This window comes from Pseudophryne corroboree, chromosome 7 (assembly GCF_028390025.1).
Source record: "Pseudophryne corroboree isolate aPseCor3 chromosome 7, aPseCor3.hap2, whole genome shotgun sequence".
In the NCBI taxonomy this organism is placed as follows: Eukaryota; Metazoa; Chordata; class Amphibia; order Anura; family Myobatrachidae; genus Pseudophryne; species Pseudophryne corroboree.
Window position 1 is genome coordinate 375,301,412 of NC_086450.1, and position 22,050 is coordinate 375,323,461.

Sequence of the window (22,050 nt, forward strand, 5' to 3'; positions counted from 1 at the left end):
GGCCGCTTCCTCTAAGAGAGGACCTGTTGTTGCAGGGTCCATGCGTGTTTCCAGACTTACCGCGGCTGCGTTTGACGGCATGGAAGTTGAGCGCCAGATCTTAGCTCGTAAGGGTATTCCCGGGGAGGTCATTCCCACTCTCATTAAGGCTAGGATGGATGTTACGGCGAAACATTATCACCGTATTTTGAGAAAGTATGTTTCCTGGTGTTAGACTAAAATGGCTCCTGCGGAAGATTTTCACTTGGGTCGTTTTCTCCATTTTTTGCAGGCAGGTGTAGATGCAGAAATGTATCGGGGGGTATACCGCACTGGAAAATAATAATGTATCTAATAGATATTATTAAGACCAAAATATAATGAGTGCAAAGAGAAAACCAATGTTTTCTAATTAATCTTAAATTTGGTGGTGCACCCTGAGTCAGTAATGAAACATGCAACAGAAAAAGAGAAAAGAAGACTCTTTTGTGGGCGCACTCTTATATGTATGTGTATAGAAGTCTCAGAAGAAACAAATGATAAAAAAGTTGGAAAATAAAATGGGGGGGGGGGGGGGTGAGGGAAGGAACAATGCTGGTCTAAGGTAGTTTTGGAAGGGTTGATGGTCGATAAGCTACCAATTACAGGGTGCTGATGGTACCTGTGATATTAATAATACTTGATGTTGTAGAAAGCAGATTGTAAAAATTGGCAGAAAGTTAAGATGATTTAAACCATGCAAAAACATCTGTTTGATGCTATCAGATTGATATCATTTGTCTCAAAGTGATATCAAGCGGGAAGATTAGAAAAATAGTAACATATAGGTGACAACAGTTCTATAATAAATAAATTGTGACTTTTATGTCTCACTGTTGTCAGAACTGCAGAGATACTTTACATAATAATAATAGTGGAAAATGCTACTATAAATCTTTGCTCCAAGTGGATTTAAGAAAAGGCAGAAAGCAAAGAAAGAAGAAAGAGAAGAAGAAAAACTTGAAAAAATACTGAGCCAATAAATATGTCCGATTTATAACTGAACATAGCTCTGGTAACCCATTATAGCTCAGCAATATCGTATGTCATAAAATGAGGAGCCGCTAAGTGCCGGCTGCCTAAGAAACAGATACTTTCATAATCTGATGTAAACAGGTTTTGTAAGATAGTATATAAAGCGAGCATCAAAAATGAATACCAATAGATATACAAGGAATATACTGTAATTGTGCAGATGTTACCCGGAATGGAAGGGGCGATCAGTCACTGGTATGCGGCAAAATACAGTGTACACAAAGGATGTCCGTATCAAGGTCCAGGCATGTCACGAATGCGGGATACAGTAGTTACTGAGACTACACAGTGTAATGCAGCCGCAGAGCAGATCGGTCTACCTGGTCTGTTTCAGAGACGGGGTCTGTCGAAGTCTATTACAGACTGATGATAGAATGTCCAATCCTGTAGTGAGGCGAGCTGCAGTTGTAGGATGTTACATAACTGCAGGGCTGGTGCGGCTGTCTGTGTCCGAGATGTACCAATTAAAGGGTGCTGACAGTACCGTGATGATACGAGCTGCAGTTGTAAGATGTTACGTGACTGCAGGGCTGATGCGGCTGCCTGTGTCCGAGATGAAGGAAGAGGGAGCGCAATGTCCCGTTGCGGCAGTGTGTAGCGGCTTGTTGATGTAGCGTCTGAATGAGACGGAGCTGCTCGAGGTTCAGGCTGTCCGGAGTCGGCTGTCCCCCAGGCAGTGGGGTACGGAAGACGCGTTTCGCCCGTTCACCGGGCTTGGTCACTTCCTGTTCATGGAGGGGATCGTGCGGGCTTTATCTTGAAAGGGGCTGGTCAGTGTCCAATCAGAAGGGAGGTGTGTCCTACGTTTTCAGATTGCTGCACAGATGTAACTGCTGTTCTAAATTACATTGAATCCCAATTGAACTTGGAGTTAATGGCCCATTGCACGAAAAAAGAATGAGAAATAGACAAGGTAATTAGATATCAATAAACAAGAAAAAAATATAAAATGGAAAGATAAATACATGAGAATAAATGAGAAAGAAATAATAAAATAAATAAATACATATAAAAGATGATGCAAATATATAAGGACAGCATGTCTTAACAGATTATATTCTAACGCTGAACATTGGGATATTATGGGAGGATGGTTGTAAATATATATAGAGAGTGGTGTTAATTGGAGGTTATTTCAGGGAAATTGTAAGGAAAAAATGGGAAGAAAGGAAATAATTGGGAAATGGGGAGGGGGGGGGAGAAGCAGGGCTGATGATGAATTGTTGTTTGGTTGCTGTGATACTATATAAATTTGTAGGGGGGGGGAGGGAGGGAGGGGAGAGGGGAAAAAGGGGGGGAAGACTATATGTTGATAGGTGCGAATTGATGAGGCAACCTGAATAGGCGTGAGGATGGTGTAGCACGGTGAGGCTAGAGGGGGAAAAGGGAAAGGGCACTAGTGTGGGGATAAGGGTGGGTGCACGGTGACTATTAAATGGGTGAGCCAAATAGTAGAGAAATAAATAAAATGTGTGAGAGTAAAATGTATCATTAATGTAAATTTAATATTTAAAAAATTCAAAATGAAATATTTTTGTTTGGAATTATGTGTTGTAATTATAATTGGCTATGTCCCAGGATATGGATGGGATCGGGGTGATTGAAGGGTGTATTGTGCATGTTTCTGGACTGAGGGTGACAGGATGTAGGTGGAGTAGGTCAGTGTGCATGATGGAGGTGGGAGAGAATGTGCTGTGATGAGATGGGTGACTGGGATGTGTAGGTATAGCATGGAATATAATAGCTGGGGGTGTCTAAGTGTTATTGTGCTGAGGGGTGTGTGGATGAAGAGGAGAAGAAGGACACCGCATAGGTTGTTGCTGGATAAGGAGTAATTTAAAGAAACGCACTGTAATTTATATATTCATTCAAACCAGATGGTTTGAGGCATCCTAACCTAAAAGTCCACTCACTTTCTTTCTTAATAAGTTCTTTACTTAGGTCACCGCCGCGTACGCCTAGGTGGACTCTGTCAAGGCCAAAGGCGCGCATCTCACAGGGTGAACCTTGGTGTGATGCATGGTAGTGTCTGGCTACTGATGTTAGTTTTTTGCCTTTCTGAAGATCCGATGCTGAATTTCTATGACATACGATATTGCTGAGCTATAATGGGTTACCAGAGCTATGTTCAGTTATAAATCTGACATATTTATTGGCTCAGTATTTTTTCAAGTTTTTCCTTCTTCTCTTTCTTCTTTCTTTGCTTTCTGCCTTTTCTTAAATCCACTTGGAGCAAAGATTTATAGTAGCATTTTCCACTATTATTATTATGTAAAGTATCTCTGCAGTTCTGACAACAGTGAGACATAAAAGTCACAATTTATTTATTATAGAACTGTTGTCACCTATATGTTACTATTTTTCTAATCTTCCCACTTGATATCACTTTGAGACAAATGACATCAATCTGATAGCATCAAACAGATGTTTTTGCATGGTTTAAATCATCTTAACTTTCTGCCAATTTTTACAATCTGCTTTCTACAACATCAAGTATTATTAATATCACAGGTACCATCAGCACCCTGTAATTGGTAGCTTATCGACCATCAACCCTTCCAAAACTACCATAGACCAGCATTGTTCCTTCCCTCACCCCCCCCCCCCCCCCATTTTATTTTCCAACTTTCTCTAATTTCAGGACTCACCACTGATTCAGGGGTAACCAATCCTGTCTAACATTGGCAGCAGATCCCCTATTTCTCTAACGTCCTAAGTGGATGCTGGGGACTCCGTCAGGACCATGGGGTTTAGCGGCTCCGCAGGAGACAGGGCACAATAATAAAAGCTTTAGGATCAGGTGGTGTGCCCTGGCTCCTCCCCCTATGACCCTCCTCCAAGCCTCAGTTAGATTTTTGTGCCCGGCCGAGAAGGGTGCAATCTAGGTGGCTCTCCTAAAGAGCTGCTTAGAGTAAAAGTTTGTTAGGTTTTTTATTTTCAGTGAGTCCTGCTGGCAACAGGCTCACTGCTACGAGGGACTTAGGGGAGAGAAGTAAACTCACCTGCGTGCAGGATGGATTTGCTTCTTAGGCTACTGGACACCATTAGCTCCAGAGGGAGTCGGAACACAGGTCTCACCCTGGGGTTCGTCCCGGAGCCGTGCCGCCGACCCCCCTTGCAGATGCCGAAGTTGAAGAGGTCCAGAAACAGGCGGCAGAAGACTTTCAGTCTTCATAAGGTAGCGCACAGCACTGCAGCTGTGCGCCATTGTTGTCAGCACACTTCATACCAGCGGTCACTGAGGGTGCAGGGCGCTGGGGGGGGGCGCCCTGGGCAGCAATGTATTATACCTTTTTTATGGCTAAAATACATCACATATAGCCCTTGAGGCTATATGGATGTATTTAACCCCTGCCAGATCTCACAAACTCCGGGAGAAGAGCCCGCCGTTTTAGGGGGCGGGGCCTATTCTCCTCAGCACACGGCGCCAATTTCCTGCTCAGCTCTGCTGTGAGGAAGGCTCCCAGGCTCTCCCCTGCACTGCACTACAGAAACAGGGTTAAAAACAGAGAGGGGGGGCACTTATTTGGCGATATGATTACATATGTGAAAATGCTATAAGGGAAAACACTTGTATAAGGGGTTGTCCCTGTATAACTATAGCGTTTTTGGTGTGTGCTGGCAAACTCTCCCTCTGTCTCCCCAAAGGGCTAGTGGGGTCCTGTCCTCTATCAGAGCATTCCCTGTGTGTGTGCTGTGTGTCGGTACGTGTGTGTCGACGTGTAGGAGGACGATGTTGGTGAGGAGGCGGAGCAAATTGCCTGTATTGGTGATGTCACTCTCTAGGGAGTCGACACCGGAATGGATGGCTTATTTAGGAATTACGTGATAATGTCAACACGATGCAAGGTCGGTTGACGACATGAGACGGCCGGCAAACAAATTAGTACCTGTCCAGGCGTCTCAGACACCGTCAGGGGCTTGTAAAAACGCCCATTTACCTCAGTTGGTCGACACAGACACGGACACTGACTTCAGTGTCGACGGTGAAGAAACAAACGTATTTTCCTTTAGGGCCACACGTTACATGTTAAGGGCAATGAAGGAGGTGTTACATATTTCTGATACTACAAGTACCACAAATAAGGGTATTATGTAGGGTGGGAATAATCTACTTGTAGTTTTTCCTGAATCAGATAAATTAAAGTGTGTGATGATACGTGGGTTTCCTCCGATAGAAAATTATTGGAGGTATACCCTTTCCCGCCAGAAGTGAGGGCGAGTTGGGAAACACACCTTAGGGTGGATTAGGCGCTCACACGCTTATAAAAACAAGTGGCGTTACCGTCTCCAGATACGGCCGCCCTCAAGGAGCCAGCTGATAGGAAGCTGAAAAATATCCAAAAAAGTATATACACACATACTGGTGTTATACTACGACCAGCAATCGCCTCAGCCTGGATGTGCAGCGCTGGGGGGGCTTGGTCGGATTTCCTGACTGAAAATATTGATACCCTTGACAGGAACAATATTTTATTGACTATAGAGCATTTTAAGGATGCATTTCTATATATGCGAGATGCGCAGAGGGATATTTGCATTCTGGCATCAAGAGTAGATGTGATGTCCATATCTGCCAGACGATGTTTATAGACACGACAGTGGTCAGGTGATGCAGATTCCAGACGGCACATGGAAGTATTGCCGTATAAAGGGGCGGTCCATCGGACCTGGTGGCCATGGCAACAGCTGGAAAATCCACTTTTGTTACCCCAAGTCACATCTCAGCAGAAAAGGACACAGTCTTTTCAGTCTCAGTCCTTTCGTACCCATAAAGGCAGGCGGGCAAAAGGCCAGTCATATCTGCCCAGGGTTAGAGGAAAGGGAAGAAGACTGCAGCAGGCAGCCCATTCCCAGGAACAGAAGTCCTCCACAGCTTCTGCCAAGTCCGCAGCATGACGCTGGGGCCATACAAGCGGACTCAGGTGCGGTGGGGGGTCATCTCAAGAGTTTCAGCACGCAGTGGGCTCACTCGCAAGTGGACTCCTGGATCCTACACGTAGTATCCCAGGTGTACATTGGAAATTCGAGACGTCTTCCCCTCACAAGTTCCTGAAGTCTGCTTTACCAACGTCTCCCTCCGACAGGGAGGCAGTATTGGGAAAAAATTCACAGGCTGTATTCCCAGCAGGTGATAATCAAAGTACCCCTCCTACAACAAGGGAAGGGGTATTATTCCACACTATATTGTGGTACTGAAGCCAAACGGCTCGGTGAGATCTAAAAGATTTGAACAATTACATACAAGGGTTCAAATCAAGATGGAGTCACTCAGAGCAGTGATAGCGAACCAGGACGATATGGTGTCACTGGATATCAGGGACGCTTACCTACATGTCCAAATTTTGCCCTTCTCACCAAGGGTATCTCAGGTTCGTGGTACAGAACTGTCACTATCAGTTCAGACGCTGCCGTTTGGATTGTCCACGGCACCCCGGGTCTTTACCATGGTAATGGCCGAAATGATGATTCTTCCTAAAAGAAATATGGACGCTTTCCTGATAAGGGCAAGGTCCAGAGAACAGTTGGCGGTCGGAGTAGCACTATCTCAAGTAGTTCTACGACAGCACGAGTGGATTCTAAATATTCCAAAATCGCAGCTTTTTCCGACGACACGTCTAATGTTCCTAGGAATGATTCTGGACACAGTCCAGAAAAGGATGTTTTCTCCCGGAGAAGAAGGCCAGGGAGTTATCCGAGCTAGTCAGGAACCTCCTAAAACCAGGAAAAGTATCAGTGCATCATTGCACAAGGGTCCTGTGAAAAATGGTGGTTTCTTACAAAGCGATCCCATTCGGTAGATTTCACGCAAGAACCTTTCAGTGGAATCTGCTGGGAAAATGGTCCGGATCGCATCTTCAGATGCATCAGCGGATAACCCTGTCTCCAAGGACAAGGGTGTTTTCTTCTGCGGTGGCTGCAGAGTGCTCATCTATGAAAGGGCCGCAGATTCGACATTCAGGACTGGGTCCTGGTGACCACGGATGCCAGCCTGAGTGGCTGGGGAGCAGTCACACAAGGAAAAAATTTCCAGGGAGTGTGATCAAGTCTGGAGACTTCTCTCCACATAAATATACTGGAGCTAAGGGCAATTTACAAGGCTCTAAGCTTAGCAAGACCTCTGCTTCAAGGTCAGCCGGTATTGATCCAGTGGGACAACATCACGGCAGTCGCCCACGTAAACAGACAGGGCGGCACATGAAGCAGGAGGGAAATGGCAGAAACTGCAAGGATTTTTCGCTGGGCGAAAAATCTTGTGATAACACTCTCAGCAGTGTTAATTCCGGGAGTGGAAAACTGGGAAGCAGACTTCCTCAGCAGGCATAACCTCCACCCGGGAGAGTGGGGACTTCAGCGGGAAGTCTTCCACATGATTGTAAACCGTTGGGAAAAACCAAAGGTGGACATGATGGCGTCCCGCCTGAACAAAAAACTAGACAGATATTGCGCCAGGTCAAGGGACCCTCAGGCAATAGCGGTGGACGCTCTGGTAACACTGTGGGTGTACCAGTCAGGGTATGTGTTCCCTCCTATGCATCTCATACCAAAAGTACTGAGAATCATAAGAAGGAGATGAGTAAGAACGATACTCGTGGTTCCGGATGGGTCAAGAAGGACTTGGTACCCGGAACTTCAAGAGATGCTCACGGAAGAACCGTGGCCTCTACCTTTAAGAGAGGACCTGCTCCAGCAGGGGCCTTGTCTGTTCCAAGACTTACCGCGGCTGCGTTTGACGGCATGGCAGTTGAACGCCGGATCCTGAAAGGGCATTCCAGATGAAGTCATCCCTACCCTGGTCGAAGCCAGGAAGGATGTAACCGCAAAACATTTTCACCGCATTTGGCGAAAATATGTTGCGTGGTGTGAGGCCAAGAAGGTCCCTACAGAGGAATTCCAACTGGGTCGTTTCCTACATTTCCTGAAAACAGGACTGTCTATGGGCCTAAAATTAGGGTCCATTAAGGTTCAAATTTCGACCCTGTCGAATTTCTTCCAGAAAGAACTGGCTTCAGTGCCTGAAGTTCAGACGTTTGTAAAAGGGGTACTGCATATACAGCCTCCTTTTGTGCCCCCAGTGGCACCTTGGGATCTCAATGTTGTTTTGAGTTTCCTAAAGTCACATTGGTTTGATCCACTCACCACTGTGGAATTAAAATATTTCACATGGAAGGTGAAGATTCTATTAGCCCTGGCTTCAGCCAGGCGTGTGTCAGAATGGGCGGATTTATCATATAAAAGCCCTTACTTAATTTTTCATTCTGACAGGGCAGAATTGAGGACTCGTCCTCAATTTCTCCTTAAGGTGTTTTCTGTTTTTCACATGAACCAACCTATTGTGGTACCTGCGGCTACTAGGGACTTGGAGGACTCCAAGTTACTTGACGTTGTCAGGGCCCTGAAAATATATGTTTCCAGGACGACTGGAGTCAGAAAATCTGACTCGCTGTTTAGCCTGTATGCACCCAACAAGATGGGTGTTCCTGCTTCTAAGCAGACGATTGCTCGCTGGATTTGTAGTACAATTCAGCTTGCACATTCTGTGGCAGGCTTGCCACAGCCAAAATCAGTAAAAGCCCATTCCACAAGGAAGTGGGCTCATCTTGGGCGGCTGCCCGAGGGGTCTCGGCTTTACAACTTTGCCGAGCTGCTACTTGGTCAGGGGCACACCCTGACTGAGGAGGACCTGGAGTTCTCTCATTCGGTGCTGCAGAGTCATCCGCACTCTCCCGCCCGTTTGGGAGCTTTGGTATAATCCCCATGGTCCTGACGGAGTCCCCAGCATCCACTTAGGACGTTAGAGAAAATAAGAATTTACTTACCGATAATTCTATTTCTCGTAGTCCGTAGTGGATGCTGGGCGCCCATCCCAAGTGCGGATTGTCTGCAATACTTGTACATAGTTATTGTTACAAAAATCGGGTTATTCTTGTTGTGAGCCATCTTTTCAGAGGCTCCTTCGTTGTTATCATACTGTTAACTGGGTTCAGATCACAGGTTGTACGGTGTGATTGGTGTGGCTGGTATGAGTCTTACCTGGGATTCAATATCCTTCCTTATTATGCACGCTCGTCCGGGCACAGTATCCTAACTGAGGCTTGGAGGAGGGTCATAGGGGGAGGAGCCAGTGCACACCACCTGATCCTAAAGCTTTTATTATTGTGCCCTGTCTCCTGCGGAGCCGCTAAACCCCATGGTCCTGACGGAGTCCCCAGCATCCACTACGGACTACGAGAAATAGAATTATCGGTAAGTAAATTCTTATTTTTCTTCTCCAATCTATATCTACTCTTTTTCTTCTCCATTTCGTGAACTCTCATCAGTGATTCCCGAGCCTTTGATATCAAATATCTCTTCTACTTTCATACCACACTGGCAACGCCCGAATCCTTCCGATCTTGGAAGCTAAGCAGTGTCGGGCTGGGTTAGTACTCAAGTGGGAGACTCTTGAGGAATACTCGGTTTAGTAGAAGTTCCTGGACGGTTTTGCTCAGCGTCTAACACTGACAGCAGATTCATCTTACTCATTCCATCTTTATCTACCCCATCCGTCTCTTCATTATTACTCATAAGAGATCTAGCTGACTTATCAACTTAATATCCTTATAATTTTATTTACATACCTACCTAGGATTCTTATAGAGATTTTTTTCAGGCCTCCAGCTGTTATTTTCTGCATTTTCGTACCCAGGCAGTCCAGAACTATTACTCAGTATTTACACTGTAAAAATTTGTTCTGTGTTCCCCTTTTCCAACACCCCCCCCCTCCTCTTTTTGATACTTTTGACAGTATATTCTACTACCATTTTACCGATTGTTGTTAATAAAATTTGCATATAATTTTTTATCATTTGTTTCTTCTGAGACTTCTATACACATACATATAAGAGTGCGCCCACAAAAGAGTCTTCTTTTCTCTTTTTCTATTAGGTGTAGATGCAGGCCTGAAATTAGGCTCCATCAAAGTGCAGATTTCGGCTTTGTCTATTTTCTTTCAAAAGGAATTAGCTGTCTTCCCAGAGGTTCAGACTTTTGTGAAAGGAGTAATGCATATCAATCCTCCGTTTGTGCCTCCTGTGGCTCCATGGGATCTTGACGTGGTTTTACAGTTTCTCATGTCTTCCTGGTTTGAACCTTTACGTAAGGTTGAGTTGAAGTTTCTCACTTGGAAGGTTGTCATGCTGTTGGCGCTGGCGTCTGCCAGGTGGGTGTCTGAGTTTGCCCGTACTTGATTTTTCATTCAGATAGGGCAGAATTGCGGACTCGTCAACAATTTTTGCCGAAGGTGGTGTCTTCGTTTCACATTAACCAACCTATTGTGGTGCCGGTGGCTACGGATGCTGGGGTGGTTCCAAAGTCTCTGGATGTGGTGAGAGCTTTGAAGATCTACGCCGCCCGTACGGCTGTTGCCAGGAAAACAGAGGCGCTGTTTGTCCTGTATGCTGCTAACAAGATTGGTCATCCTACTTCAAAACAGACTATTGCACGCTGGATTTGTAGTATGATTCAGCAGGCTCATTCTTCGGCCGGACTACCCGTGCCGAAGTCGGTAAAAGCCCATTCTACCAGAAAAGTGGGCTCGTCTTGGGCGGCTGCCTGAGGCGTATCGGCTTTACAGCTTTGCCGTGTGGCCACCTGGTCAGGGGCAAACACTTTTGCTAAGTTCTATAAGTTTGATACCCTGGCTGATGAGGGGTGGTCTTCAGTATGCCGACTGACGGGATCCCGGCGCACAGTATACCGGCGCCGGGATCCCGACAGACGGCATACCGACACTTATTCTCCCTCGTGGGGGTCCACGACCCCCCTGGAGGGAGAATAAAATAGCGTGGCGCGCCACCGTGCCCGTAGCGCAGCGAGCCCGCAAGGGGCTCATTTGCGCTTGCCACACTGTCAGTAAGCAGGCGGTCGGGCTCCCGGCGCCGGTATGCTGGTCGCCGGGAGCCCGACCGCCGGCATATCTTAGTGAACCCCTGATGAGGACCTTGCGTTTGCTCAGTCGGTGCTGCAGAGTCGTCCACACTCTCCCGCCCGGTCTGGAGCTTTGGTATAAACCCCATGGTCCTTTTGGAGTCCCCAGCATCCTCTAGGACGTAAGAGAAAATAGGATTTTGGTACTTACCGATAAATCCTTTTCTCCTAGTCCGTAGAGGATGCTGGGCGCCCATCCCAGTGCGGACTGTTGCTGGCACTGTATTATTGTTGGTTAACTTGGTTTATGCACGGATAGTGTATTTTTGGTTTTCAGCTTGTTGCTGTTGTTATTTCATACTGTTATCTGGTTTACTATTACTCCGGTGATACAGTATGTTTGTGGTGTGGGCTGGTATGTTTGTAGCCCTTAGTTTACACAAATATCCTTTCCTCGAAATGTCAGTCTCTCCTGGGCACAGTTCCTATAACTGAGGTCTGGAGTAGGGGCATAGAGGGAGGAGCCAGTGCACACCCACTTTAAGTCTTTTCAGTGTGCCCAAGCTCCTGCGGATCCCGTCTATACCCCATGGTCCTTTTGGAGTCCCCAGCATCCTCTACGGCCTAGGAGAAAAGGATTTATCGGTAAGTACCAAAATCCTATTTCCATCAGAAGGCAGTAGAACAAAATAAGTAATTTACATAAAATGTTTCTAAATGGAGAGCTAGGAGATAGAAACCCCCACCCCTCCAAATAAAAAAATGTTGTGCGTGAAGTCTTTTTGTGTGTTAGCCCCTCTCCATTTCCATCCAAACATTTCCTCACATGTATTGTTGGATCTTTGTGTTGAAGAATTTTCATACAGTCTGCTGTAACCTTGTCTTACTGCAGAACACCTCGCCAAATTGTTTAGTTTGATGGATCCGAACTCTCCGGAACGAGTAGCTTTTGTCTCCCGGGCTCTAAAGTGGTCAACTGGAGGATCAGGAAAATTAGGCAATCCGAAACTACATCAGTTACTGGCGATCACATTATGGAAAGGTACAGTATGCTGCCAGTCATAAGGACTGCATCTCCTACAAGGCGTGATGGATGATTTTGATCATTCGTTTTGTACATTGCTACCATTTTTGCAGGTACATGTAGTCGTCATGTAAGCAGTTTTTTTTTTTTTTTTTTAAGTGCATGTTGTAATGTTTTCATGCAATTCTATATAACACCATATTCGCTGCATCCTGTTATATGATCTGATGCCCAAGTATTTCTCTGTTCCTTTCCCATGATCACTCCCAACACTCTTGGCGGAAATTAGTCATTGATTTATCTCCTGGCAGTAAAGTATATCTATTTATTGACCACATAAACTTCTCTATCCACAGCTTGCAGGCTGGAGTGGGAATATGACCAAGATTCTTTCATTTTATAGCTGAAGAATCATATGGTTTGCAATAATTAGATTTTAGTTTGTTTTCCGCTTCATTCATAGGGGGCAATTCAATTGATTATCGCCTCAGCTGCCACTAGATGGCGCCCAACAGAGTAATTCAGTTCATTCGCTCCCGTGCTGGTGAGCTGATGGGCATGATAACGGGTATCCGTTGAATATCACCCCAGCAATCTCCCTTCACTTTAGAGCAGCGATATCAATTGAATTCTCCCCCTTGAGTCCCACCAGTATGTGACTTACAGTTTCATGGCTTTATGTTTTAAAGTATTTTTGAAAACTTCCTTTGGTGTATGAGATCGCTGAGTTACATGTGTCATATTTAATCATTGGGTCGTGAAAGAGTTAATTTGGATGTAGCATGCTCTCATTGACCTCTACAGTTGTGTCCTTCGATACAAGTAGTTCTGGCCGTCGTGTTTTAAAGGGAAGGTGGTTACGTAGACTCAACCTGCACCTATTTTGTAGTCTTCTAAATGTTGCTGGGGCCTGGAGCGCTGCAAAGTTGGCACAGACCTTTGGCACAAAAAGGGATAAATATTAGACTTTTTAAATTCATGGGGGCTTATGTAATAGCCTGCGAGCTGCACGCTCAGTGGAAATTGCTGCAAGTCTGGCCATATTTTTAAAACGGCAACCATTTAAAAGGCAAAAACCAGCCTTTATGATTGGCGCTTTAAAAATACGGACAGACTCGCTGGAATTTCTGCTGAGCGTGCAGCTCGCAGGCTCTTACATAAGCACTCGTGTTTCTGAAGTAAATGGTGTAGTACTTCTACACTATCCCACTCTCACGAGTGGATGTGGACAAACATGTGACCCCTCCATCCGACTTCAGAAACTTTGAAATAGTTGTGATACTGGGATTATTTTAAAGCCTTTTTCATTTTTTGTTTTGGCAAGTGGTTCTAGATTATTTAGTATGTTTCTTATATTATTGTTGCCCGTGGTTGGGCTTGTTGTAATTTTAGTTTGCCAGAGCTGTGGGTATGTGTACTTGCTATTGCCACGTTTTTAGATATTAAAAGATTTTGCTGTTTGTAAACTATATTTCTCTATGTAGCCACTGTGTCAAGCATGGTGGATAACAAGGCCTTGTAGACGTGTTACTTCGCTAATTGCCAGCTTTCTATTCCTGGAATTAAAGAACTTTCTCCATTTCAGAGCAAAACTACTATGAATCCCGTTATCACTTCCTGCACTCGTCTGATGGCGAAGGCTGTGCAAATATGTTAGTAGAATATTCCTCCAGCCGAGGCTATCGCAGCGAGGTGGATATGTTTGTGGCACAGGCCGTCCTTCAGTAAGTCCAGAGATTTATCAGTCTGCCAGCAGTAATGTGCTCTTGGATTAAACGTTGGTTGTTTTATGTTCTGTGAAGACACTCAGTTCTTTGTGATGGCCGCAAAGCGCCTCCTGGAATGGCCAGACGAAGACCCTCTGTGGCCAGTAACATTGCTAATGACTCCATAGAGGTGTGCAGATTACTCAGCAATTTTTGGACACGGTAATAAATGGTGGTTTCCACAACCAAATGGCAGCACATCCCCGCAAATTGAATCTCCTCTGATAAAGTTGGACATTATCTCGTTATAATATTCTAGTATAAAATAATACACATCACATGCTGAGAATGCAGTGTTAAACCAATAATATGTAATGACAACTATTTAATAAATAACCTTTTACAGTAGGTGTCTCAGATATATTATATAGTAGATAATACTGTATATCGAATATTGTCTGTGATTAATTACATTGCAGGTTAAGGATCCAAATAGAAAAAGAACCTTCAATTAGAAATCGTCTCCATTAATGGTAAAAAAAAATATTTAAGAGACCGATATAAACAATAAAATAGTATAATAGGGGAGATTTATCAAAGCTTGCAGAGAGATAAAATATCAAACAACGTTCCAGTGTTACAGACTTTGTGGGAAAAATAACAGGATCTGATTGCCTGGTTCTTGATCTAGCTTTGATAAATCTCCCCTTATATATGATGCTTACAGTAAATAAAACAACTCCTTTATGGGGGCAGATGTATTAAGCCTGGAGAAGTGATAAAGCAGTGATAAATGTAAGGTGATAACGCACCAACCAATCAGCTCCTAACTGTCGATTTACATATTGGAGCTGATTGGCTGGTGCATTATCACCTTGCACTTATCACTGCTTTATCACTTCTCCAGGTTTAATACATCTGCCCCATGGAGTGCTGAATCATTGCAGAGCGGTCTCCAGAACACCGCCAGCTGAAGGCCTGTATTTGGACTCCTGCAAACCTCCCCCTGTGGTTAGGCAGGAAGAGAAGTGATAAAATAATGTTAAACCGCATTAGTGACACAGGAAGGGATTCCTCCTGTACCAATAACTGTGACCTAAATGCCCAGCCCCCTGAACACATAAAATAATGATCTGTATAAAGGACTGTGGCTGACTTGTCAGTCTGTTGTTCTGTGTATTTGAATGTTTTGTTTTTTTCTTCTTGCAGATTCCTGTGTTTAAAAAACAAAACCAGCGCTTCGGTGGTGTTCACGACGTATACGGAGAAGCATCCGTCTATAGAGAAGGGTCCTCCATTTGTACAGCCCCTTTTAAACTTCATTTGGTTTCTACTACTGGCTGTAGAGGGGTATGATTTGCTATGTACATACATTTAATGACGTTGTTGATAGCAGCTGCGGCTGTTAGATCCAGCGTCCGTTGTTTATGTCAGACGCATATAAAGACATAATTAGTGATTATTTTTTTAACTTCAGTGTCTCTATTGGCTGGTTACTTTCTCTTATTAATTTCCCCTAAATATGCTTTATTCCCCTTTGGACCACATACAGCATTAAAGAAGTCCAAGCTTGACCGTTTGTCAGGTGCCAGTACCCGTTCTGTTTGTGATGGAGGATGTCTCATGCAGCTAATTTGAGCTTCAGTTGCCTGAAAACGAGGAACATATGCTTCCTAAAGCCCCATACACATTACCCGATCCCGGCTGACACGGATATTGGGGAAGGGGGGGCGGCATCAGCAAGTGCATACACACTTGCCGATGCGGCAGAAACAGGCAGCGATGGGGGGGGGGGAGAGGTGAGAGGGAACGACGGCCATACTGCATGGCTGTCGTTAGCTAGGACCTCCCTCGTCTGTACATGTTCAGACGAGGAAGGGGGTCGTTAATGATGCGTGGAAATGCACATCGTTAATGACATTTAGTGTACACACGGGACAGGATTGTGAAAGATCTCACTCAGATCGGCCCTTCTGCGCGAGATCTTTCACTTTCTCGTCTAGTGAGTATGGACCTTTACTCCAAACCTCCAGCTGATACCACCCTATAGATCCGCTCTGTGAGCCCATTCAGTGGGCTTATGTTGTGTGTTGGCAAGAATATATGCCAACCATTTAGAAAGAAGTCTCCTCCCTTTATATTTGACATACTATACTGTATTTTAATATGAAAAGATCATCTGTGGGGTGGGGGAGATTCCTTTGTTTTGTGGTCCCCCGCTTGAACAAATCAATTTTTCCCCCTATTGGATGCACATGCCGCATGTGCGCACCCATTCGTACCGGTTTAGCTGCGCAAAGCGGCTTAACTTGTCTAAAGTTTTAGTTAGGGCACTCACACTCCCGTTTGAGCACCCAACCTATGGTGTTTTTACACATTTCAGCAGGCCATCTCAAGAGGCTCCGAGCTGAAATGTGACCCCCTGCATGTGCACCCGCACTGAGTAAGAGTAACAATTGAATTGCTCCGTCAGGCGCCATCGAGTGGCAACTGGGGCGAAGAAAACAACTGAATTCTATCCCTTAAATTCTTAATGTTTCTGTATTTTATTGGGCCTGATTTTGAGTCGGACACAACAGCGATGTGGGATGCAGTAGAGCAATGCGTTTAGTCTGCTTCTGAGGCACACTGCACATCCATGCTTGCCTATGGAGATGTTCAGCAGCTCACACAAGAGGCCATACTCAGATGGAGAAACTGCACCATAGGGCTGGTGCAGGTTCTGATAGTGGTATCTAAAGACACACCAAGCTGTAATACATCATCATCTGCGGAGGACTGTGGGTATCACATTTGGATACGCAGATGTACACCAGGCGATGTAGCGGCATTAGCACACAGACACGTCAGCAGCAGAATACACAAAGATGGCCATGACAGTGTCCGACTCAGAACCGGGCCATTGTAGACTGCTACAGAAATGTTCTCTTAAAGCATTTTTTAAGTGTTGCAAGATTCTCGTGTATAGATTTTGTTTTGAGTGTTTTTTTATTTCTCTGACGTCCTAGTGGATGCTGGGGACTCCGTCAGGACCATGGGGATTAGCGGCTCCGCAGGAGACAGGGCACAAAAATAAAGCTTTAGGATCAGGTGGTGTGCACTGGCTCCTCCCCCTATGACCCTCCTCCAAGCCTCAGTTAGGTTTTTGTGCCCGTCCGAGCAGGGTGCAATCTAGGTGGCTCTCCTAAAGAGCTGCTTAGAAAAAGTTTTTAGGTTTTTTATTTTACAGTGAGTCCTGCTGGCAACAGGCTCACTGCAACGAGGGACTTAGGGGAGAAGAAGTGAACTCACCTGCGTGCAGGATGGATTGGCTTCTTAGGCTACTGGACACCATTAGCTTCAGAGGGATCGAACACAGGCCCAGCCATGGAGTCCGGTCCCGGAGCCGTGCCGCCGACCCCCTTGCAGATGCCGAAAAGTGAAGAGGTCCAGAAACCGGCGGCAGAAGACTTTTCAGTCTTCATGAGGTAGCGCACAGCACTGCAGCTGTGCGCCATTGTTGTCACACACTTCACACCAGCGGTCACTGAGGGTGCAGGGCGCTGTGGGGGGCGCCCTGGGCAGCAATGAAATACCTATACTGGCTAAAAGATGCATCACATATAGCCCCTGGGGCTATATGGATGTATTTAACCCCTGCCAGGTCTCAGAAAAACGGGAGAAGAAGCCCGCCGAAAAGGGGGCGGGGCCTATTCTCCTCAGCACACAGCGCCATTTTCCCTCACAGAAATGCTGGTGGGAAGGCTCCCAGGCTCTCCCCTGCACTGCACTACAGAAACAGGGTTAAAACAGAGAGGGGGGGCACTTATTTGGCAATATGATTATATATATTAAGATGCTATAAGGGAAAAACACTTATATAAAGGTTGTCCCTGTATAATTATAGCGTTTTGGTGTGTGCTGGCAAACTCTCCCTCTGTCTCTCCAAAGGGCTAGTGGGGTCCTGTCCTCTATCAGAGCATTCCCTGTGTGTGTGCTGTGTGTCGGTACGTGTGTGTCGACATGTATGAGGACGATGTTGGTGAGGAGGCGGAGCAATTGCCTGTAATGGTGATGTCACTCTCTAGGGAGTCGACACCGGAATGGATGGCTTATTTAAGGAATTACGTGATAATGTCAACACGCTGCAAGGTCGGTTGACGACATGAGACGGCCGGCAAACCAATTAGTACCTGTCCAGGCGTCTCAAACACCGTCAGGGGCGTTAAAACGTATTTTTACCTCAGTCGGTCGACGCAGACACGGACACTGACTCCAGTGTCGACGGTGAAGAAACAAACGTATTTTTCTTTTAGGGCCACACGTTACTTGTTAAGGGCAATGAAGGAGGTGTTACATATTTCTGATACTACAAGTACCACAAAAAAGGGTATTTTGTGGAGTGTGAAAAAACTACCTGTAGTTTTTCCTGAATCAGATAAATTAAATGAAGTGTGTGATGATGCGTGGGTTTCCCCCGATAGAAAATTATTGGCGGTATACCCTTTCCCGCCAGAAGTTAGGGCGCGTTGGGAAACACCCCTTAGGGTGGATAAGGCGCTCACACGCTTATCAAAACAAGTGGCGGTACCGTCTCCAGATAGGGCCGCCCTCAAGGAGCCAGCTGATAGGAGGCTGGAAAATATCCTAAAAAGTATATACACACATACTGGTGTTATACTGCGACCAGCGATCGCCTCAGCCTGGATGTGCAGCGCTGGGGTGGCTTGGTCGGATTCCCTGACTGAAAATATTGATACCCTTGACAGGGACAGTATTTTATTGACTATAGAGCATTTAAAGGATGCATTTCTATATATGCGAGATGCACAGAGGGATATTTGCACTCTGGCATCAAGAGTAAGTGTGATGTCCATATCTGCCAGAAGTTGTTTATGGACACGACAGTGGTCAGGTGATGCAGATTCCAAACGGCACATGGAAGTATTGCCGTATAAAGGAGAAAAAGACAACGTCTTTTCAGCCTCAGTCCTTTCGTCCCCATAAGGGCAAGCGGTCAAAAGGCCAGTCATATCTGCCATGGGATAGAGGAAAGGGAAGAAAACTGCAGCAGGCAGCCCATTCCCAGGAACAGAAGCCCTCCACCGCTTCTGCCAAGTCCTCAGCATGACGCTGGGGCCGTACAAGCGGACTCAGGTGCGGTGGGGGGTCGTCTCAAGAGAGTTTCAGCACGCAGTGGGCTCACTCGCAAGTGGACCCCTGGATCCTACATGTAGTATCCCAGGGGTACAGATTGGAAGTTCGAGACGTCTCCCCCTCGCAGGTTCCTGAAGTCTGCTTTACCAACGTCTCCCTCCGACAGGGAGGCAGTAGTGGAAACAATTCACAAGCTGTATTCCCAGCAGGTGATAATCAAAGTACCCCTCCTACAAAAAGGAAAGGGGTATTATTCCACACTATATTGTGGTACTGAAGCCAGACGGCTCGGTGAGACCTATTCTAAATCTGAAATATTTGAACACTTACATAAAAAGGTTCAAATCAAGATGGAGTCACTCAGAGCAGTGATAGCGAACCAGGAAAAAGGGGACTATATGGTGTCCCGGGACAGATGCTTACCTCCATGTCCCAATTTGCCCTTCTCACCAAGGGTACCTCAGGTTCGTGGTACAGAACTGTCACTATCAGTTTCAGACGCTGCCGGTTGGATTGTCCACGGCACCCCGGGTCCTTACCAAGGTAATGGCCGAAATGATGATTCTTCTTCAAAGAAAATGGACGATCTCCTGATAAGGGCAAGGTCCAGAGAACAGTTGGAGGTCGGAGTAGCACTATCTCAAGTAGTTCTACGACAGCACGGGTGGATTCTAAATATTCCAAAACCGCAGCTGTTTCCGACGACACGTCTGCTGTTCCTAGGGATGATTCTGGACACAGTCCAGAAAAAGGTGTTTCTCCCGGAGAAGAAAGCCAGGGAGTTATCCGAGCTAGTCAGGAACCTCCTAAAACCAGGAAAAGTGTCAGTGCATCATTGCACAAGGGTCCTGGGAAAAATGGTGGCTTCTTACGAAGCGATTCCATTCGGCAGATTTCACGCAAGAACTTTTCAGTGGGATCTGCTGGACAAATGGTCCGGATCGCATCTGCAGATGCATCAGCGGATAACCTTATCGCCACGGACAAGGGTGTCTCTTCTGTGGTGGTTGCAGAGTGCTCATCTGTTAGAGGGCCGCAGATTCGGCATACAGGACTGGGTCCTGGTGACCACGGATGCCAGTCTGAGAGGCTGGGGAGCGGTCACACAGGGAAGAAACTTCCAGGGAGTATGGTCAAGCCTGGAGATGTCTCTTCACATAAATATACTGGAGCTAAGAGCGATTTACAATGCTCTAAGCCTGGCAAAACCCCTGCTTCAGGGTCAGCCGGTGTTGATCCAGTCGGACAACATCACGGCAGTCGCCCACGTAAACAGACAGGGCGGCACAAGAAGCAGGAGAGCAATGGCAGAAGCTGCAAGGATTCTTCGCTGGGCGGAAGATCATGTGATAGCACTGTCAGCAGTGTTCATTCCGGGAGTGGACAACTGGGAAGCAGACTTCCTCAGCAGGCACGACCTCCACCCGGGAGAGTGGGGACTTCACACGGAAGTCTTCCACATGATTGTGAACCGTTGGGAAAAACCAAAGGTGGATATGATGGCGTCTCGCCTCAACAAAAAACTGGACAGGTATTGCGCCAGGTCAAGAGACCCTCAGGCAATAGCTGTGGACGCTCTGGTAACACCGTGGGTGTTCCAGTCAGTGTATGTGTTTCCTCCTCTGCCTCTCATACCAAAAGTACTGAGAATTATACGGCAAAGGGGAGTAAGAACGATACTCGTGGCTCCGGATTGGCCAAGAAGAGCTTGGTACCCGGAACTTCAGGAGATGCTCACGGAAGATCCGTGGCCTCTACCTCTAAGACGGGACCTGCTTCAGCAGGGACCGTGTCTATTCCAAGACTTACCGCGGCTGCGTTTGACGGCATGGCGGTTGAACGCCGAATTCTAAGGGAAAAAGGCATTCCGGAAGAGGTCATTCCTACACTGGTCAAAGCCAGGAAGGAGGTGACTGCACAACATTATCACCGCATTTGGAGAAAATATGTTGCGTGGTGTGAGGCCAGGAAGGCCCCCACGGAGAAATTTCAATTGGGTCGATTCCTACATTTCCTGCAAACAGGATTGTCTATGGGCCTCAAATTGGGGTCCATTAAGGTTCAAATTTAGGCCCTGTCGATTTTCTTCCAGAAAAAATTGGCTTCAGTTCCTGAAGTCCAGACTTTTGTAAAAGGAGTACTACATATACAGCCCCCGGTTGTGCCCCCAGTGGCTCCGTGGGACCTTAATGTAGTTTTGGTTTTTCTCAAATCCCATTGGTTTGAGCCACTCAAATCGGTGGATTTGAAATATCTTACATGGAAAGTAGCCATGCTACTGGCCCTGGCTTCAGCCAGGAGAGTGTCAGAATTGGCGGCTTTATCGTATAGAAGCCCATATCTGATTTTCCATTCGGACAGGGCAGAACTGCGGACGCGTCCTCAGTTTCTGCCTAAGGTGGTGTCAGCGTTTCACCTGAACCAGCCTATTGTGATGCCTGCGGCTACTAGCGATTTGGAGGATTCCAAGTTGCTGGACGTTGTCAGGGCATTGAAAATATATATTTCAAGGACGGCTGGAGTCAGAAAATCTGACTCGCTGTTTATACTGTATGCACCCAACAAGCTGGGTGCTCCTGCTTCTAAGCAGACGATTGCTCGTTGGATTTGTAGCACAATTCAACTTGCACATTCTGTGGCAGGCCTGCCACAGCCTAAATCTGTCAAGGCCCATTCCACAAGGAAGGTGGGCTCATCCTGGGCGGCTGCCCGAGGGGTCTCGGCATTACAACTCTGCCGAGCAGCTACGTGGTCGGGGGAGAACACGTTTGTAAAATTCTACAAATTTGATACCCTGGCTAAAGAGGACCTGGAGTTCTCTCATTCGGTGCTGCAGAGTCATCCGCACTCTCCCGCCCGTTTGGGAGCTTTGGTATAATCCCCATGGTCCTGACGGAGTCCCCAGCATCCACTAGGACGTCAGAGAAAATAAGATTTTACTTACCGATAAATCTATTTCTCGTAGTCCGTAGTGGATGCTGGGCGCCCATCCCAAGTGCGGATTGTCTGCAATACTTGTACATAGTTATTGTTACAAAAAAATCGGGTTGTTATTGTTGTGAGCTGTCTGTTCAGAGGCTCCTACGTTTGTCATACTGTTAACTGGGTTCAGATCACAAGTTGTACGGTGTGATTGGTGTGGCTGGTATGAGTCTTACCCGGGATTCAAAATCCTTCCTTATTGTGTACGCTCGTCCGGGCACAGTATCCTAACTGAGGCTT

The 22,050-nt window shown here is 46.2% G+C and overlaps 1 protein-coding gene and 1 pseudogene across 1 annotated transcript in view; both read left to right on the plus strand.

Moving 5' to 3' along the window:
- The window catches only part of GET4 (guided entry of tail-anchored proteins factor 4), an 83,555-nt gene that overhangs the window by 58,474 nt on the left and 3,031 nt on the right, over positions 1 to 22,050 (plus strand). The window contains exons 4-6 of the mRNA XM_063934528.1: positions 11,855 to 12,004; positions 13,572 to 13,710; positions 14,902 to 15,042. Coding sequence (XP_063790598.1) covers positions 11,855 to 12,004; positions 13,572 to 13,710; positions 14,902 to 15,042 — 430 coding nt within the window. The remainder of the gene's footprint in view (positions 1 to 11,854; positions 12,005 to 13,571; positions 13,711 to 14,901; positions 15,043 to 22,050) is intronic.
- LOC134946330 (5S ribosomal RNA) lies at positions 9,406 to 9,524 on the plus strand (annotated as a pseudogene).